The sequence below is a fragment of the Prionailurus bengalensis genome, chromosome D1 (genome assembly GCF_016509475.1).
Source record: "Prionailurus bengalensis isolate Pbe53 chromosome D1, Fcat_Pben_1.1_paternal_pri, whole genome shotgun sequence".
NCBI lineage: Eukaryota > Metazoa > Chordata > Mammalia > Carnivora > Felidae > Prionailurus > Prionailurus bengalensis.
This window is the reverse complement of record NC_057346.1, coordinates 64,506,529-64,525,558: the sequence shown is the minus strand read 5'-3', so window position 1 is coordinate 64,525,558 and position 19,030 is coordinate 64,506,529. Positions and strand designations below refer to the sequence as shown.

The following is a 19,030-nucleotide window of genomic DNA, read 5'->3' as shown; positions in this document are numbered from 1 at the left end:
ACATTCAGAACTTATAACCAGCAGAAACAGAGGAAGTTTGCAGGGGCCCAAGACTGACTAAACACCTTTAAAAAGGTAGGATTTTTGCAGCAAACTGTCAGACTCTCCAAACACTGACCTCCTCATGTCTGGTCATTTCAAAAAGGCAGCTGCTGCTGAAGGCTCTCCCTGACGTATCTCTGAAGAGAACAGAGATCCTTCATTGCTTGAACATAATAAGCAGTTAAGTGCTGAGAGCTGACTCCCATGGGGCTGAGGACATAAGTATGCACTGGCTTCGCATTTGGTTAACTTCCTACCCGCTGGTCTATCTTGTTTGCTCTAGAACTTGTTTTGTGCATTGCTTTGTGTGCTGTGTAAGAAGCCCAACTAATCAGAGTGAAAGGTCATGGAGTTTGGAATTCTGAACCTGCTTCATAATTATGTTAACTTTATGATTGAATACAACTGGCATTGTGGTATCATGACACCTATCCAAGCAAATCAAAATATAACCCTGTAACAGCCTCAAGGTTAAATGGAAACCTAAGGACAACCAACCTCAAATAGCCTAACCGAGGCTTTTCCAAATAAGGAATGTAATACTTCCACTGTACCCAAATAATTTCTTTGTATTGCTCTCACATTTCTCCCATTAAAAGACTTTCTCCTGTCTTCTGGAGCCCTTCTTGCCACTTCCAGTCTGGTGCTGCACAGTTCAAATTAATTTCCCCTCAAACTCTTAAATGTTTTAATAAGCCTCATTTCTTTGACTCTCAATTAGCTATTTGATGAAGAGATTCACAACTAAGCGTACAGATTCTATGTAGAAACCTGACAGCAATGCAAATAATTCTTGTCAGCTAGCAATGCAAATGATTGCTGTAAGATTGAAAAGATAACCCCAAAGGTTATTTATTACCTTGTTGGACATTAACCAGTTTTATATTTCCCTTGAAATGTTATTCTAACTTTTTTTAAAAATGCTATTTCTGGTGGATATATAAACCTTTGTTCCTTAAATGCTTTTCAAATCAACACCTCACTGGTTCTCTTACTACCGCATTGATGAGTCTTTGGACAAGGGCTCATTCTGCATTTAAGTAAGAACCATGATTTTAAATTCTTGAAAATGATATTTTACTGCATCACTGGATACATGCTGGACCAATTAGTCTTTGGAAGACATTTTAAACCAAAGCAGTGGAATACAAGAACTCTTTTTTCATTGGTTGCTAAGCTGACAACAGGGGAGTTCAAATCTCCCTGTGACATAGTTCTATCACATTTACCCCATAACCACGGCTGCAAAATATCTAAAGCAAAAAGTTTAAGCTATGGCGGGGGGGGGGGGGGAATTCCATCATATTAGAAGACTTATTCTTCTAATACTAGGAAAAAATATATTTTTTAATTTTTTTAATTTGAGAGAACAAGTGAGCACACCAGCAGGGGAGAGGGTCAGAGGGTAAGCAGGCTCCATCCTCAGCATGGTGCCCAACGCAGGGCTTGATCCCATGACCCTGGGATCATGACCCGAGCCGAAATCAAGAGTCAGAGGCTCAACCGACGGAACTACCCAGAGGCCTCTAGAAGAAAATATTCTTAATAATTGATAGATTAAACAAAGATTAGTATAGGAAGATTTGAACTGCAAAATGAAAAGATTAATGGATGTATATGTGTGTATATATATATGTACAGGCACTCTGTTATGGGAAGGTGTACATTCTTTTCAAGCACACATAGAAAACTGATTATATAATAGGCTATAAAATCTATTTTAACTAATTTCAAAAAAATATTTTCAAACAGAACACACTATCTGATCATAACTCAATTAGGTTAAAAATAACAAAAAGATAACTTTAAAAACCCTTAAGTCCAGAAATTATAATCACACTTCTATTGAGAAGGAAAGCTGGTAAATGCAGATAAAAAGGGCCAGCCAGATGTCCAAGGTTGGATACTGCCTTGGCATGCTTTTAGCTTCTGCAATCTTGCTTGCCTCTTGTATCAGCCAGCAGCCAGTAGTTTGACTATGCTAGTCCCGCCCAACCCGGAAGCACATTATATATAAAAGATCAGTAAAACCCGAGTCAGATGCTTAGCCTAGAGGTGACTCTGCTGGGCTGGCACTGATGTGAAATAAATAGTCTTTTCTGATTCCCCGAGTGCCTGTTGCTTGTCTCTTCCTGGGTGCTGAGTACTTGCTGTAACACTATATGACATATGGGTCACAGAAAAAAATATTCCAGTGTAAGTCAAAATATTTGGACATGAATGCTAATGAAAATACTCCATATTCAAGCATTGGAATTCAGCTAAAATATAAATTGAGGGAAATTTACAGCCTTAATGCTTGTAATAAAAAAGCTAGAAATCAGTAAGAATCTAACTTAAGAAGTTAGCATTCTGACAGAATTAACAGAAAAATTTACAAAATAAATCTACATAAAATACAAAATGTACATGGGTACCCAGGCAGCTCAGTGGGTTAAGCATCTGACTCTTGATTTGGGCTCAGGCCATGATCTCACAGTTCATGAGGTGGAGCCCTGTGTCAGTCTCTGTGCTAACAGCTTGCAGCCTGCTTGGGATCCCAACTCCTCTCTGCCCCTCCCCTGCTTGTGTGCATGTGTTTTCTCATAATAAATAAACTTAAAAAAAATAAAAATACAAAAATGTTAAAGTATAAAAAATAAAGAACCAACAAAGCTAAAGTTTGTTTTGGTCACCCTATTTGATTCTTGGACTATCCTTTTTGACTCCTTAACTATACTATTTGAAATTTCAAGCCCTTCCTTCTCCAGGGCTCGACTTAGGATGAGGGCAGTGACTTGGGTGATACACAAAATTTAAGGAGATACGGAAAAATTCAATCAAGGTAAACATTTTAGTGGAAAGGCGCCTGGGTGACTCAGTTGTTAAGTATCTGACTTTCGCTCAGGTCATGGTCTCACAGTTCTTGAGTTCAAGTCCCACATCCCTGTTTTAGGTCAGCTCAAACCCACTTCGGGTAAAAACACAAGCCCCAAGTGAGCCCGACTTCTCTCTCTCTCTGCCCCTCACTCACTTGAGCCCTCAAAAAAAAAAAAAAATTAGTGGAATATTCTGTAAATCAAAATTAACACAAAATACCCATGATAACCAAATACCAAAAATTTAGAGACTGTGTCTGACCCTGCACTTGTACTACACCCATCCTAGTCCCCTCCACCCTCCAGTAAGTGCCTCCCATCACCCTAATCCTGACTGATGGGTTATCTGATAGCAGTGACACACAAGCTGTGTTTCCAAAATTTAGTTATGTCAGTGCTTCTAATATACGGTTATAGTTCAGGGTAAAAATTCTTTATCATGTTATGAAAGTACCTGACAACATAAGACTGAATGTTATTAAATGCCTTATCAACATATACTGAAGTGATTATTTGGTCTTTCTCCATCAACCAACTGATATCATAAATTATAACATTCCTCCTAATATTTGTCCTCTCTTGCACTTCTGTTGTAAATCGTAATATTCGTGGTATATATATATATGTATATATATATATACACACATATATATATACTTTTAAAGTATATATATATGCTTTTAAAGTATATATGTGTGTGTGTGTATATATATATATATATACATATATATATATATATATATATATATATATATATATATATACACTTTTAAAGCTTTTACTTTTAAATAATCTCTACACCCAGTGTGGGGCTCAAACTCATGAGCTGGAGATCAAGGGTCACATGCTCTACCAAATGAGCCAGCCAGGAGCCCCATTCACTGTATCTTTAAGGTGAATTTTGGAATTTTCAAATATTTATATTTAGTCTTTGCATATATATTCATAAGTAACATCCAACTGTGAATTTCCTTCTGGTGTTATCTTTTTTCAGGCTCTGCTATCAAAGTTTTGTAGCTTAATAAAGAAAATGGTAAAGTTACCCTCCTCAATGATGCTCTGAAATGGTTTTAAAAACACAGGAATTTTCCTTTGCCTGAAAGTTTGATAGAAATCACCTTGATAAGAAGCATTTATTAACTCCTTTGTTAGAGTTTTACTTGGGAAGCTTGGAAATCTTATTTTCTACGAAGGATAAGATGCTCACTGCAACCCAAGACTGCCTTGTGATGGGAGTGCCACTTGTTCACTGCAGACTTTCTTTTGTTTGTTATGATGGCCCCAGGCGAGCTCTCTCTAGCCAGCATGACTGTCAACACTGAGAATCAGCCTCAGCAGTGACCTCCCTCTAGGCATCATAGGTGTACATACCAGCCCCAGTAACACTACCTGCGAATTTTCCCATGGCTGCCACTTGCCCCCTTCTAACTGCCATGGTTCACTCTTACCTCCAGCTCTGCCACATTGACTCAAGGGGCTATTGTACCACCTAAAAGGCTTTCTTATCTCCTATAGACAGGGAGAAAAAAATTGATAGTCTGTGGTAGACTAAGGAAGGCCACAAATTCTCTGACACTATGCCCATCAAGAAGTGACTACCCTTGCATCTGGGCTGGCCTGGACTGTTCCAACCAATGGAGTATGACAGAAGTGACTTCATGTCAGTGCTGGGCCTAACTTTCAAGAAAACAGGCAGCTTCCACTTGGCCCTTCAAGCCCTAAAGCCCCATGAGAGAACTCCATCTTCCCTGCTGGAAAGATCATGTGGAAAGTCCTTAAGACTAGAGAGAAGAGGTGCCCAGTCAAACCTAACCTTCCAGCCATCCTTGCCCAGGCACCAGGCATGTGAGTGAAGTCACCTTGGAGCCCCCAGTACAACCTGGCTACCAGCTGAATACCACCAAGGGACTCCAAGTGATGTGTGGAGCATAAAAAATGCTTAGCTGAGCCCTTTCTGAATTCTAATCTACCAAGTCATGAGACAGAACATAGTAGTCACTCCTTTAAGCCAATAAATTTAGGGATGATTTTTCACATAGCACTAGATAATTAAAAGTCTTTCACAGAAAATGTTACTGTGTTGGATTTCTGTCAAATGGAGGAACATGTTTTTAGCTCTAATCCCAATAATCTTAGATCTATTTACATCTTTACAACAGGCTGCAGAAAATGTTCATGGAGGAAGTGGACTCCCATTTTGACTGAGACCATCAATTCTCACATAGTAACATACCTAAAAGTTGCCTGGGAAATTAGTTAAAATACCAGTTCCTAGGACCTTTAGATAATTCTGATTCAGTAAGTCCGATATGGGCTCTAGGAAACCGCATTTTAAGAAACACCCAAGTGATTTAGACGCCAGTTGTCCCAAGAACATGCATGGAGAAGCATTCAGTAAAGCAAGCCGGAGATGGTGAGGCTGTGAAGTAAGCCATCTGTGGGAGGGAGAGAAAGGGAAACAGGTGCTCTAACATAATCTTCTCTAGGCTCGTCCTCCACTTTCATTTCTAGGCTTCTCACATCAGAATTCTTGAGCTCTGCATTCAATTAAAAACATGTCATACCTTTCACCGAGGTTTAGGTTTTTCGTTTTATTTTAGCTTCTCAACCCCCATGTGAAGTAGAACAGAGCTTTCACAGAGAAGTGACTCACCTACATCTAACAGACATCAAACACAGTACGTCTGGGCATAAAGCATCTAAAGCTAAGATTCCCTCATCACACTGAGGCATTTTACTTTTGAAAAGTACATCAGGTTCTTCAAATCAGGGACACCGCCACCAGGAAACATCTTCATCACTGTGATCATTACAATCCCGCTCAATGATGAGCTGTGGATTGCTAACTCGCACAGCTTCCAGCAGTTTCTGGGCTTCCTCATCAAACGCCTCTTTGCACACCCTGAGAAAATAAGGGAACACCTCTTTTCACACTCAGTTTTCCCACTGAAGAATTCATTTCTCAGAGAATAACTGTTAGAGACAAGTGAACATGGCTGGGGAGTGGGGCAAGGGGAATGTGAGGTATAGACTCAGGGAGTGTGGCAGAGGAAGGAAAATGGAACACAGAGTAGAAATAAAAAAAGATTAAAATTGAAGAGGATCCTCCAAGAGCTTTTTTCTACTCAAGCAAAATACTACTTCTAATGATGACAACCGCTAACATAGAAAACGGTTAGGTGTTATATGCTAGGCACAGTTCTAAGTACAGGTATCCTTTGCTTTTCCAAAGGTCATGGCTGTACCACTTCACCTTTTTGAGAGACCGACATTAGTACGTGTTTTGTTTTTTTTTTAACGTTTATTTATTTTTGAGACAGAGAGAGACAGAGTATGAACGGGGGAGGGTCAGAGAGAGGGAGACACAGAATCTGAAACAGGCTCCAGGCTCTGAGCTGTCAGCACAGAGCCCGACGCAGGGCCCGAACTCACTGACCGTGAGATCATGACCTGAGCCGAAGTCGGCCGCTTAACCGACTGAGCCACCCAGGCGCCCCAGTACATGTTTTTGATAACTGAAAGAAGTCCAAAGATTTTGCTTTTACCACACAAAAAAGTTAAAAAGCAAAACCAGTGTTCAGCATTTGGGATGCAGTGAGCCATTATGGAGGCAGCATGAACCCAGGAAGCAAGAGCAGCCCTGCCCAGCTCCTTCCACAGGGCCTGCGCTGCACCTCAGCACCCAGCTGCTACAGCTCTGAACTGTGTCTATGAGCATCTGGGCCTCGTACCCATTTATTTTGTGCATGTGTTAACAAGATGTGTCCTAAGATATCAGAAAAGCCTAAAAGAGAGGATGTTTTTGAGGGCCCAGGAATGCTCAAAATTTTTTCCATATAAATCATGGTAATTGCTTCTTTGCTTTATATCATTTTGGCTTAAGAAAGCTTTCACGGGAACACTCTACCTTCAGATAGCAGAGGGACACCTGTACTGCCTATACTGACTCAGTCGATCAGTCCTCATAATAAACCATGAGTACATATCATTTCACCCATTTATAGACAAAGAAATCAAAACACAGAGACTGGAGACTAGTGCAAGTTCAAATATCTAGTAAGTTCCAGGGCTATATTTCAAACTCAGGTAGTCTGGCTTTAGAGTTCTCAGCTGTTAACCAGTATGCTACAGTATGTCTCTTAAAATTCAGTGTCCTACGGGAAGAAAAGAAGGGCCTCAAGAATATGCACAGATCCACAATCAGGTTGATTCTTAGGCCTGCAGTGAACAAGTAGCTTCCCAAATCCCTTGTTCCAGTAAACTTACGCCCGGAGAAGCCAACAAAGACTTACCCCAGAACTTTCAGTTTACATTCAGGAGATCTCAGGACTTCACATAACTTCATAATTCCTTCATACCCTAAAGTGTTCTGTGTCAGGTTTATTTTTATCAGGTTTTGGTTCCTTCTAAGAGTAGAGGAGAGATCCTGACAACACAGGGAGGTCAAACCACAATATTCCAACCTGCAGGGAAGAGAGACTAATGCTAAAATTCATTTAACCCCTGGACAGAGAGCAAGCATGTAAGAGATCTGTGAGCTGAAAGTGCAGGAGGGCTCCAGGAGCTTAAAAAAAAAAAAACAAAAAAAAACAAAAACAAACAAACAAAAAAAACAAGAAACAAAAAACAAACAAAAAGGCAAGCACAATTAGGGAAGATTCAAAGAATGTAAGTACTTATAATAATCATCATTACTAGATATTTATTGACTGAATTTATCTCTTCCTAAATCATAAATTACAAGTTCAAAATTATAGTCCAGGGAATAAACAAAACAGGTAAGCACACCAAGGAAAGCCAAAGCAGTTGAATCTTTGATCATCATTAAAAATATAGACACATAAGTAAACTTTTGAAATATGGTATTGACTATTTTAAAAGCAAGGTATATAATAAGGTCTCTAACACCATGCCTTTATGCAAATAAAAGTGCATACACCAAAAGTCAACATTACATCTTTTACAAGGATACTCACAACTCCATGGCATATTTCAAACACACTAGGCCAGCTGCCTATACAGGGGAAAAATGATTACAAGATAAATTAACCAACTAACCAACCAATAGTCAGTAGAGGGCCCTTGCATAAACCAAGGGCCCTCATACCATGAACTGAAGTAGTATGTTAAACTTAACTTTCTACACCTGATGATGCCCCCAACCAACTGTAATTTTCACCTATGTTTACCTAGCCATTCCACCATTGAGTGCCTACATAGGTGCTGAGTATATAGAAACATTTAGGGGCACCTAGGTGGCTCAGTTGGTTAAGTGTCCAACTCTTGATTTCAGTTCAAGTCATGATCTCACAGTCAGGAGACTGAGCCCCGGGTTGCACTCAGCACTGGATACAGAGCCTGCTTGGGATTCTCTCTCTTCCCCTCCTTTTTTCCCTCCCCAACTTGTACTCTATCTCTCAAAATAAACAAACTTAAAACAATTTTAAGTTACTGCCCACATGAAACTGGCATTAATGTGGTGGAGCAACAGTCCCATTATTTATGACACATGGTAAAAAACATAATACAAAATACACTGTAGGGTAAAAACACTAGGAGACAAAGGTTATCAAGAATTTATCAGGAAACAATCATCCTGTTTTTAGTCCTTAATAATAGTCTCAAAATCTAGAGGGGTGCCTGGGTGGCTCAGTTGGTTGAGCATCTGACTCTTGATTTCGGCTCAGGTCATGATCTCAGGGTCATGGGACTGAGCCCTGCATCAGGCTCCGTGCTGAGCATGGAACCTCCTTAAGATTCTCTCTCTCTCTCTCTCTCTCTCTCTCTCTCTCCCTCTCCCTCTCCCTCTCCCTCTCTCCCTCCCGCCCTCCCTCTGCTTCTCTCCCCCACTCACACACTCTCTCTAAAGAAAAAAATTTTTAAATCTTAAAAATATATATAGAGAAAACTAACAGAACTACAAAGTGAAAGACACAAATCTACAATTATAATGGAGATTTTAACATACTTTTCACAGCAAGTGATTGAAGTATCTGGAAAAAAGTCACTAAAAATATAGATGATTTGAATAACAGAATTAATGATCTTAATGAAAGTCATATACAATACTGCAGCCAACAATTCTTCATCTTGTTAAGCACACCATGGTAGACATATAAAAACTGACTATATACTAGGGCAAATGTCAACAAATTTCAAAGAAATGCAATCACACACAGTATGTTCTCAGACCACAATGCTAGAGATTAAATATAAAAAGATAAGAAACTCCTCTTATATGTTTGAAAATTAAGAAATACTGGGGTGCCTGGGTGGCTAAGTTGGTTAAGCATCCAACTCTTGGTTTTGGCTCAGGTCATGAGCTCATGGTTTCATGAGTTCTAGCCCCATGTTGGGCTTTGTGCTGGCAGTACAGAACCTGCTTGGGATTTTCTCTCTCCCTCTCTCTCTGCCCCTTCCCCACTCACTCTGTCTCTCTCAAAATAAAAAAAAAAAAGAAAATTAAGGAATACATTTTAAAATAATCCATGAAGAAAAAAGCATAAGGAACTTAAATTTATTTTAGACTCAAAAATAACAAATGCTGCATATAATATTATAGAATGAAGTTAATGCAATGATTTCAAGGAAAAATTAAGTGTTGGAAAAGGAGGAAATATTTATGAGCTACACATTCAACTCAAGTATTTAAGAATGGTATTAAAAAGAAGACAAGGGGGCACTTGGGTGGCTCAGTTGGTTAAGTGTCCAACTCTTGGTTTCAGCTCAGGTCATGACCTCATGGTTTCATGAGTCCGAGCCCAGCACTGGGCTTTGTGCTAGCAGCACGGAGCCTGCCTGAGATTCTCTCTCTCTCCCTCTCTCTCAGCACCTCCCCTGCTTGCATGCTCTCACAAAAATAAATGAACAAACTTAAAAAAAGAAAAAAATTAAGAACAATCAAATCAACTCAACAAAAGTAGAAGATAAAAAATTAGATCAATGTTGTGTTCTTTAAAAAGTAAAATGAGAAAAAGCTCAAATTGCCAATATCAGGAAAAGAAAGGAGACATTAACAGATGTCTAAATCACTGGAGATGATTAGAAGCTGAGCAGATAATAAATTAGACACTTGCCAATAAATTTTAAAATTTAGATGAAATGGATAAAATCATAGGAGTAATCTTACCAAAAATTACTCAATAAAACATACATAAATGTATAATTATCTTAAAAATGAATCAGAAGTCAAATCTTCACACAAAGCAAATTCCAGATCATACAGCTTCACCAGAAATTTCTACAAAGTTCAAGGAAGAAATAATTCTAATCTTACACAAATCTTCCCAGGAAACAAAGAAGGATCACTCCTGAACTCATTTTATTAAAATACTGTAATGTGGATGCCAAAACTTAATAGGGATTATACAAGAAAATTATAACCTAATCTCCATTATAAACAAAGATTAAAATATTTACATATCAACAAAATAAAGTGCACAATGTATATAAGACATATCATGACCAAGTTGGTTTTGAGCCCAAAAAAGTAAGGTTATTATAATAATAGATATAATATATATAATAAAATCCATGTTATTGACCACATTCGGCACATTTCATAGAAGTTCAACATATACTCATAATCTAAAAAGAAGAAAAATTCTTAGCAAACTAAAGATAGGAACCTTTTAAATTAATAAATGAGACAAACACTGAAATTTTGCTTTTGACAATGAAAATAACATAGGGAAACCCACTATCTCAAGGCATATTAACATTCTATCGCACATCTTATAAGTTACTAAGGCAATAAAAAGAAAAAAGAAACAGAAAAGGAAAAGACAACTATCATTCCCAAGACAGAGGACTGTGTACCTAGAAAATCCAAGTGATAAAGCAATTCTAATCAACCAGAGGATGCGCCAAGCTACTGGGTATGAAGTTAACACACAAAACCCAACTGTGTTTCTATGTATAAGGAATAAACAAAATGAAAAATAACAAGAATACCCATTGACAATAGTATTGCAATATACCAAGTACTTAGGAATAAAGTCAAACAGCAAAATAAAGGGCTACCACAGGAAAAATTACTAAGCTTTATTGATAGAGCTAAGCTAAGGAGATCTATCATAATTGATAGATTCAATGCAATTCTAATCAAAATGCCAACATATGGGTAGGCATGGGAATATAGGGAGATGCACATGCCTGTGTGTTAACTTGATAAGCTGATATTTAAAATTTTGTTTGGAAACGCAAAGGAAGAACCCAGTAATAGACCCATGCACCAATGAAGACTTGATTTATAACAAAGATGGCCCTGCCAGACAGTGGGGAAAGAAAAACAGTCAATAAGTTTTGCTGGAAAGGAGGAGTATCCACATAGGAAATATATTAAATTGGATTGACCTCAAACCATATATTTTTGGGGGTGGGGGGTAGAGAGAACGTGCATGCACACAATTTGGGGAGGGTCCAATGGGAGGACAGAGAGAGAGAGAGAGAGAGAGACAGAGAATATCTCAAGCAGGTTCTACTCCCAGCACAGAGCTCAGTCTCACCACCATGAGATTATGACCTGAGCCAAAATCAAGCATCAGATGCTCAACTGAGCCACCCAGGCTCCCTACTAACCATATTTTTAAATTAAAGTTTCAAATGCTTCATAAGCTGCCTTTTACATTTAGAAAATAATAGTAGAATGTCTTCATAATCCCAGAGTTGGGAAAAATTTTCCTAACCAATTACAAAAAGGACTAATAAAGGAATAATCTGACGTTACAATTAAGTTCTTTGGTTCTATAAAAGACACCATAAAGAGTGAAAAGAAAAGCCCAAGTTATTGTCACGTATCTAAGTCACAATGGCTCGTAACCAGAATATATTGGAGGAAAAAAATAAAACCCTACATATCAAAAAGGGGAAAATGGCTCACCCAATGGAAAAATGAACAAAATAATTGAAAAAGCAACTTTACAAAATAGGAAATCCAAATGGCTATTAAGCATCTCAAGAGGTGTTGAACCTCTCTTTAACCAGACAATTCTAAATTAAAACCACAAAGAGATGCCAAAACACACACCTGATTCACTAACACTTTAAAAATTAAGTCAGAAAAAATTGGCAAGAATAGAGAACAGGAACTATCACACACTACTAGGGGCAGAATCAATTAGTACAATCTTTTTTTTTTAAGTTTATTTATTTATTTTGAGAGAGAGAGAGAGAGAGAGCTGGGGAAGGGCAAAGGGAGAGGAAGAGAATCCCAGGCAGGCTCTGCATTGGCAGTGCAGAGCCCAATGCAGAGCTCAAACTCATGAAATGCGAGATCATGACCTGAACCAAAACTCAGAGTCAGACGCTTAACTGACTGAGCCACCCAGGCACCCCAGAACAATCTTTTTGACAGTATCTAATAAATTTGAAGACCCATTCCCAATGATGTAATAAATAGCTATTTTTCCTAAATATATATGTATGTGCCTCAATTCATGTAGTAAAATATTCATCAGCAGCATTAGTCATAAAATAAATGAAAAACGTCCATCTACTATAGAATGGTTACATAGTTTGTGATATCGTCATTCACTAGAATACTTTACTGTGGTAAAAATGAACTAACTACAACTACATGAAATGACTGGATGACAAATTCCTAACAATGAGCAAAAAAAAAATCCTAATACAAAAGAATATACTGAGTATGATTATATATAAGGTTCAAAACCTAGCAAAATTTAACAATACATTGCTTAGGACTATATACACTCACACTCTACAGATAAATAAATGATGACCACAAAATTCAGGATAATAGTTTTACTTCTTAGGTAGGAGGGAAGAGATTTATAAAGGAGGAGTAGGGGAATTTAATTTCCTGGGAAAATTCAATTTCTGACCCGGGTGAGATTACACACGTTTGACATTTATTTATGTATGTATGTATGTATGTATGTATGTATGTATGTATGTATGTATGTATTTATTCATTCATTCATTGATGCATTTATTTTTTAACTTATTTTCTCAAAAATAAATAACAAATTAAGTAAAAAAAATAAATAAATGCAGGGGAGGGGCAGAGAGAGAGGAAGAATCTCAAGCATGCTCAGTGCTGTCAGCACAAAGCCTGATGTGGGGCTTGAATTCATGAAACCATGAAAGTTGATATCAAGTTGATGCTTAACCAACTGAGCTACCCAGGCAATCCCTAACTTTTAAATAGTTTTATTCACTTATTTCTATGTATTTTATATTTCATAGTGAAAATGTTTAAAATATGACTTGGTAGATCTTTTTTTTTCTGTGTATAAACATTCCTTTTCTTCCCCCAAGTTTTTATTCAAATTCCAGTTAGTTAACATACAGTGTAATATTTGTTTCAGGTGTAGAATTTAGCGATTCATCACTTACATACAACACCCAGTGCTCATCACAAGTGTCCTCCTTAATACCATTACCCATTTAATCTACACCCCCCACCTACCTCCCCTCCAGCAACCCCCAGTTTTTTTTCTATAGTTAAGAATCTGTTTTATGGTTTTTCTTTTCCAATGATCCAGCAATTTTACTACGTACTAGGTATTTACTCAAAGGACACAAATATACGGATTCAAAGAAATATATGCACCCTGATGTTTATAGCAGCATTATCTACAATAGCCAAAGTATGGAAAGAGCCCAGATGTCCACTGACTGATGAGTGGATAAAGAAGATGTGGTGTAAACACACAATGGAATATTACTCAGCCATAAAAAAGAATGAAATCTTGCCATTTGCAACAACGTGGATGGAGCTACAGAATATGCCAACAAAATAAGTCAGTCAGAGAAAGACAGATACCATATGATTTCACTCATATGTGAAATTTAAGAAACAAAACCTATGAATACAGGCAGATCTTTAAAATATCAGAAGAGAAAAATAAAAATTATGGACTGTAGATGACATTGGAAGAAGCAGAAATGGGGTCATCACTGCTGAAAATGAACTTAAAATTATGGGTTAGAGAAAAGTGAAAGGAAAATGAGTTTTAAAAGATTAGAAAAAAATTATAAAGACAGACAAAAGAGATCCAACATAAGTGTAATTAGTGACCCTGAAAACAAATTAGATAAGCAGAAATTAAAACACAGGAAACCCTATAAAAAATACAATCGACATGTTGAAATGGCAGACCATTTCCCCAGGAAAATATTAATGAGGAAAATTCTACACAAGACAAATTATTGTTCCTAAAGAGCAATTCTACGGACATTCAAGGGAGGAAAAACAAAAGTATGTTTAACCAGTAAGGACACTAAAAGGGAAGAATCAGTTGGCTTCAGACTTTTTTCTAACTAGACTCAATGCTAGCAGGCAGTGGACTTTCTGTAAAACTCTCAAAGGATGACCAAAATATGAACACAACCAAGCTGCCACTCAACGTCATAGAAAACTGAGACATTTCCAGATATACAAAAAGTCAAGGATAATAGTACTTAGATCTCTCCTTTTGAAGAAACAATGAGCCAATAGTCAAGGTATTCAATGAACATTCCATGGTCCCTACCATCCACAGGCATCTGGTATTACTGAGCTCTGGAATGATCTTTCGAAATTACAAAGATCTGTGACCCTACCTCCCTCACCACCTCCTGGTCAACATAGTATAGTGGGGCATTTGGTCACTAAATATGGCTATCCCCTGAAATGGTTCATCTCTGTCTGGCCACTTCCTGAGTAATGATTACGTTGAAAGGGACAGAAAGTCATATAAAACCTTTGAAATTTCAGGATTCCATCTTGATTATTCCTGGGCATGACACTTTTCTTTCCATAACAGCAACTCCAGGCCAGCTTAACTGGTGTACCCTCCAGGTGACAGGCCAGCCACAAAGGACCTGTGGGGTTCAAACTTAATTTGGCTACAGACACCTGGAGTCACCTTTGGATCATGAGGATAATGACCGTTTGGTTGAGTATACTGCTTGAGAAGTCCCCCTACAAGCAAAGATGTAGAACAGAATGGGTTTATAGAAATATTATAAAAAATGCTTTATTTTTCTCCTGCCAGATCCCTCTGGACTGAAAGCCTGGGTACGAGCAGGGGATGATTGGAGAAAAGGCAAAGTTACAGGCACTAAGATGGGACACAATGATTTCAGGACTGTGGGGAAGAACAGCCACACCAATACCTGGGGAAGTAACATCTCAGAACCTGTGAGGTGCTGGGAGTGGGAAGAACAATTCATTATTTCTTTTCCTTCCCTATACCCAACACAGCTACCTGGAAAAATTATGTGGTCTGCTGAAGTAGCAGCTATGGCTGGCAAAGTGACCCACTGCCCAGTCTGTCCACATGGCGTGGAAACAGAAAATTCCACGTGGATACGGCAGGTCCTAACTGTTCTGCTGCACCTGATGTCATCAGTGGCAGCCCCCCAGATCTGGACCTCTGTCACGGGTGTACAAACACAACCGGTACAAACCTTGTTTCAGTCTGTTACAAATTCATAAGCTTCTCTTGATGCCAGTGCAGCCTTGAGTTATACGATTTATGTCTAACACTGTAACTATTCAGTGACACATAACCAAACCACTGTAATGGTGACCCAGATCAATAGAAAACATCCCACATTGAAGTGAATTGTGTTCCTTCAGGTTATATGTTTTTTATGTGTGGAGGTGTGGACCACTGAATATCTCTTTATTGGGTATGGGACTACTTTTGCCCAGATTTTGTTCCCTATATTTTTTGCCAATGATACCAAGATCAGCAGGTCAACCTAAACTCCCTTTCACGAGTTATAATGAATAACAAGACTTTTTGGTCCTCCCTTGGTCTCATTCAGTTGGCTGGTCCAGGATGCTGAGGACATAGTTGAAATCAATACTGCAATCTGACCTCCTCCCATGCTTGGAGTCCTAATTATGGTGGCCTTAATTAAATGGCGTAGGAGACAAATTGAGCAGATTTGGCCTCAGCCTCTGTTGGTGAGATTAGTGAGCGTGGCATATCCATGTGAAAATTAACCAAGACTGTATTGTGCAGAAAAAGGGGGCAGATATTTCTGGGAGACATTCTTCTGTGGGTCTTTTGCTCTCCTATTTATTGACAAAAATTTAAGACCCTGACAACTCTACATGGCCACTTCCTAGGGGGTGTGTGCAGTGAGCAGTCTTGAGGGATGTCTTCCTCTGGGGCAAAGAGCAGGCTTGCTTCATGCTTGCTATAAAGTGGTGAGTCCCCCAAGCTCCATGGGATGCAACCCACTCCATGTGCAGGTGTCCATCTGGGCTATCCATATCCACCCTGTGGGACTTGGGGGACAAAGAAAACTGACACACATACACTAGTGCATATGCTGCTATGCTAGGAGTAATAAAGTCCTCTGTCTCCAATGGGACTCTGGGTTTCCTGCCAGCATCCATGAAACAGTGATAGGCTAACTTATTAGGTTATAAGCAGAATAAAATTAAATTTCAGATCCAATCATTACAACATCATCATTGTTGTCATAAAAATATATGAATAGTTCACGGAAACATAGGTAAAATAGCACTTTCTTGGAAGAGTCAGGGAAACATATCATAGTATTTGGGTTTCCCACACATAGAGCAAAATTCTTGACCCAAAGGTCAATAATTCATGCTATGTAAGAATGTACTAGTCAATATCAGTTCAAGATTCAAAAAGAAAATAAACACCTAAACAATACATGATTAAACATAAAAAGTACTCAGAACACAGAATAAGACCTTATTAGATTGCAGGCTCCTTAAGAGCCTAGATAGCATTTTTTGAGAGAAGACAATTAGCAAAATCTTCAATTTAATAAGAAAAATTAATTCAAAGACAGAATATCTGAAGGATGACAGAACATGAAAGACATTAAAGCAAGGACCTTTTACTTCATACATACCCCATCTAAGGCACTAAAGGGAACAGAAAGAAACGTGAACTATAGCTTTAATACTAACAACACATAATACACACTGATGCATATATCTGAAATTCAGATTCTCATTTCTGAGAGTAACTTACCTTCGAGCCCCATTTACTTTCCATCCTCTCTCATGTACTAAATTTCTTCTGGCCACATTAGCTACCAAATAGGTATCACTTTCCTGATGGAAAACTGAACTCACCCAAGCCTCTGAATATTGCAGTTTGGATGTCTCAAAGCTTCGTACAGAATTTTGACTCCATCATCCTGCAGGTCATTGTTCCCAAGGTCCAGGCTCTGCAGGTGTGGGTTGTTCAGAATAGCAGAAGCCAAATCCAGACAACACATACTAGTGAGTGCACAGCCCATCAATCTGCAAGAAATATAAGAGACAAGTGAGACCTTCAGTTGTGAGGCTTAATTAGTTTATTTCTAGAGAGAAGCCCAGGTATCTAAACCCTTTTCCTGACTCTTTTCTATCCACAATACAAGACGCACATAGGAATGTCTAACATTATCAGTAGAAACCAACGCGGTTTCTTCTTAATGAGAAAAAAAAAACCATTGGGTAAAACTGCTTTCTCCCACAAACAGGCTGTTATCCACCAAGCTTCCCAAATCAAGGGTATAAACACATTTCTATCAATACTAAAAAATGGATATAAGTTTACCCAAGGAACCCAAAGATTTCTGTGCTTTCAGTTTCCAATAGAATTTTGAAATAAAAATACTTTAAAAAAAATGTTAAGGTGTTACCTTCCAAGAGGAAGCAGCCTACATATAAAAAGATATGTCTTTCAGTCTTTCGTAGGGCATTCAAGAGCATTCACAACCTGGCCTCAAACGTTCTCTTTCCATACTTTGTCCCTAACCTATTTGCCAACCATACACCTCTGTGTTTCTGTTTTTTATTTTGTTTTTTTCCAAATTTACCACACCTATCTTCATTCCCCTTCTTTTCGCTCTTCCTACCTTCTGCCAAGGATATCTGCACACAACAAAATCCTCTTTGTCTTTCAAGGCTAAGGTAACTCAATACCCTCAGTCCCACTCCTTGCTCCTTGGGACTTTTGTCATTTTTTTTTTCAATGTATTTATTTTGAGAGAGAGAGCAAGCTAGCAGAGGAAGGACAGAGAGAGGGAGAGAGAGAGAATCCCAAGCAGGCTCTGCACTGACCGTGTGTAGCCTGACACAGGGCTTGAACTCATGAACCATGAGATCATGACCTGAGCAAAGATCAAGAGTGAAGATGCTTAAATGACTGAGCCACTCAGGCATCCCTGTCATATCTTTATGACAAATGGGATATATTATGATTGGCTGTATATTCATTTCCCTGCCATCAACATTTTGTAAATTACCAGAGGCAAGAGCATCACCTTAGTAATAATCTTTAATGCCCTCAGAATGTATTTTATATTTGTTGTAAATTTTGGTGGACAGAACTGGCATGGCTTGCATAGAAGGAAGCTATGAAGGTAGCTACGAAAGCACAAATTTGTCTGTTTATAGCAAAACTAAGGAGAGAAAGTGGACTAACCAAACATCTTGTGTATGTAGGTCACTTAGAAATTATAGAAATTGTGGCTGAAATAAAAGGTATTGGGTTTAAACATAATTTCCATGAAGTAAAATTTTGCCTTCTAGTTGAATAATAGTCAAGGAAACTTCAGAGAATTAGATCATATATATTTTCCTAAAGAAGGCAGAGATATGGGGCACCAGGGTGGCTCAGTCAGTTGAGTGTCTGACTCTTGATTTCAGCTCAGGTCATGATCCTAGGGTCATGGGATTGAGCCTCGTGTCGCGCTCTGTGCTGACAGTGTGGAGCCTGCTTGAGATTCACCCTCACCCCCCCCGCCCCTCCCCTGCTCTCACTCTCTTGCTTTCAAAATAAATAAAAACATTTAAATAAACAACAACAGAATGACTGGATTATTGGATATTTTTAAAAATTCCCTTCCCAGTTTAAAAGTTGACCTAATTATAAACATGAATTGAAGAAAGAAAAACTAGTGGAGCACAGTTTCTGCTTCAGGGATGTAGAGCAGAGGACACACAGTAGACTCAGTGAGGTACAACAGGTTGATTACAATTACTGTAGTAACTAAGGAAAATCTGATGAGCATACTTCCTCAGCTTGTCTCCAGCAGGAGGAGAGAGAGAGAATCAGCTGTGTATTCTTTTCTCTGACAGATACTCAGCTCAGCCCTTCTTTACTCATCTGTTAAAGCATGGAAGGTCAGGTCACAGA

The 19,030-nt window shown here is 38.4% G+C and overlaps 1 protein-coding gene across 1 annotated transcript in view; it reads right to left on the bottom strand.

Moving 5' to 3' along the window:
- Positions 1–5,363: 5,363 nt before the first annotated feature.
- The window catches only part of NLRP14 (NLR family pyrin domain containing 14), a 39,137-nt gene continuing 25,470 nt past the window's right edge, over positions 5,364–19,030 (bottom strand). The window contains exons 9-11 of the mRNA XM_043580539.1: positions 16,978–17,148; positions 7,193–7,363; positions 5,364–5,802 (exon numbers count right to left, since the gene is read on the bottom strand). Of these exons, the coding sequence (XP_043436474.1) occupies positions 5,667–5,802; positions 7,193–7,363; positions 16,978–17,148 (478 nt within the window). The 3' untranslated portion in view covers positions 5,364–5,666. The remainder of the gene's footprint in view (positions 5,803–7,192; positions 7,364–16,977; positions 17,149–19,030) is intronic.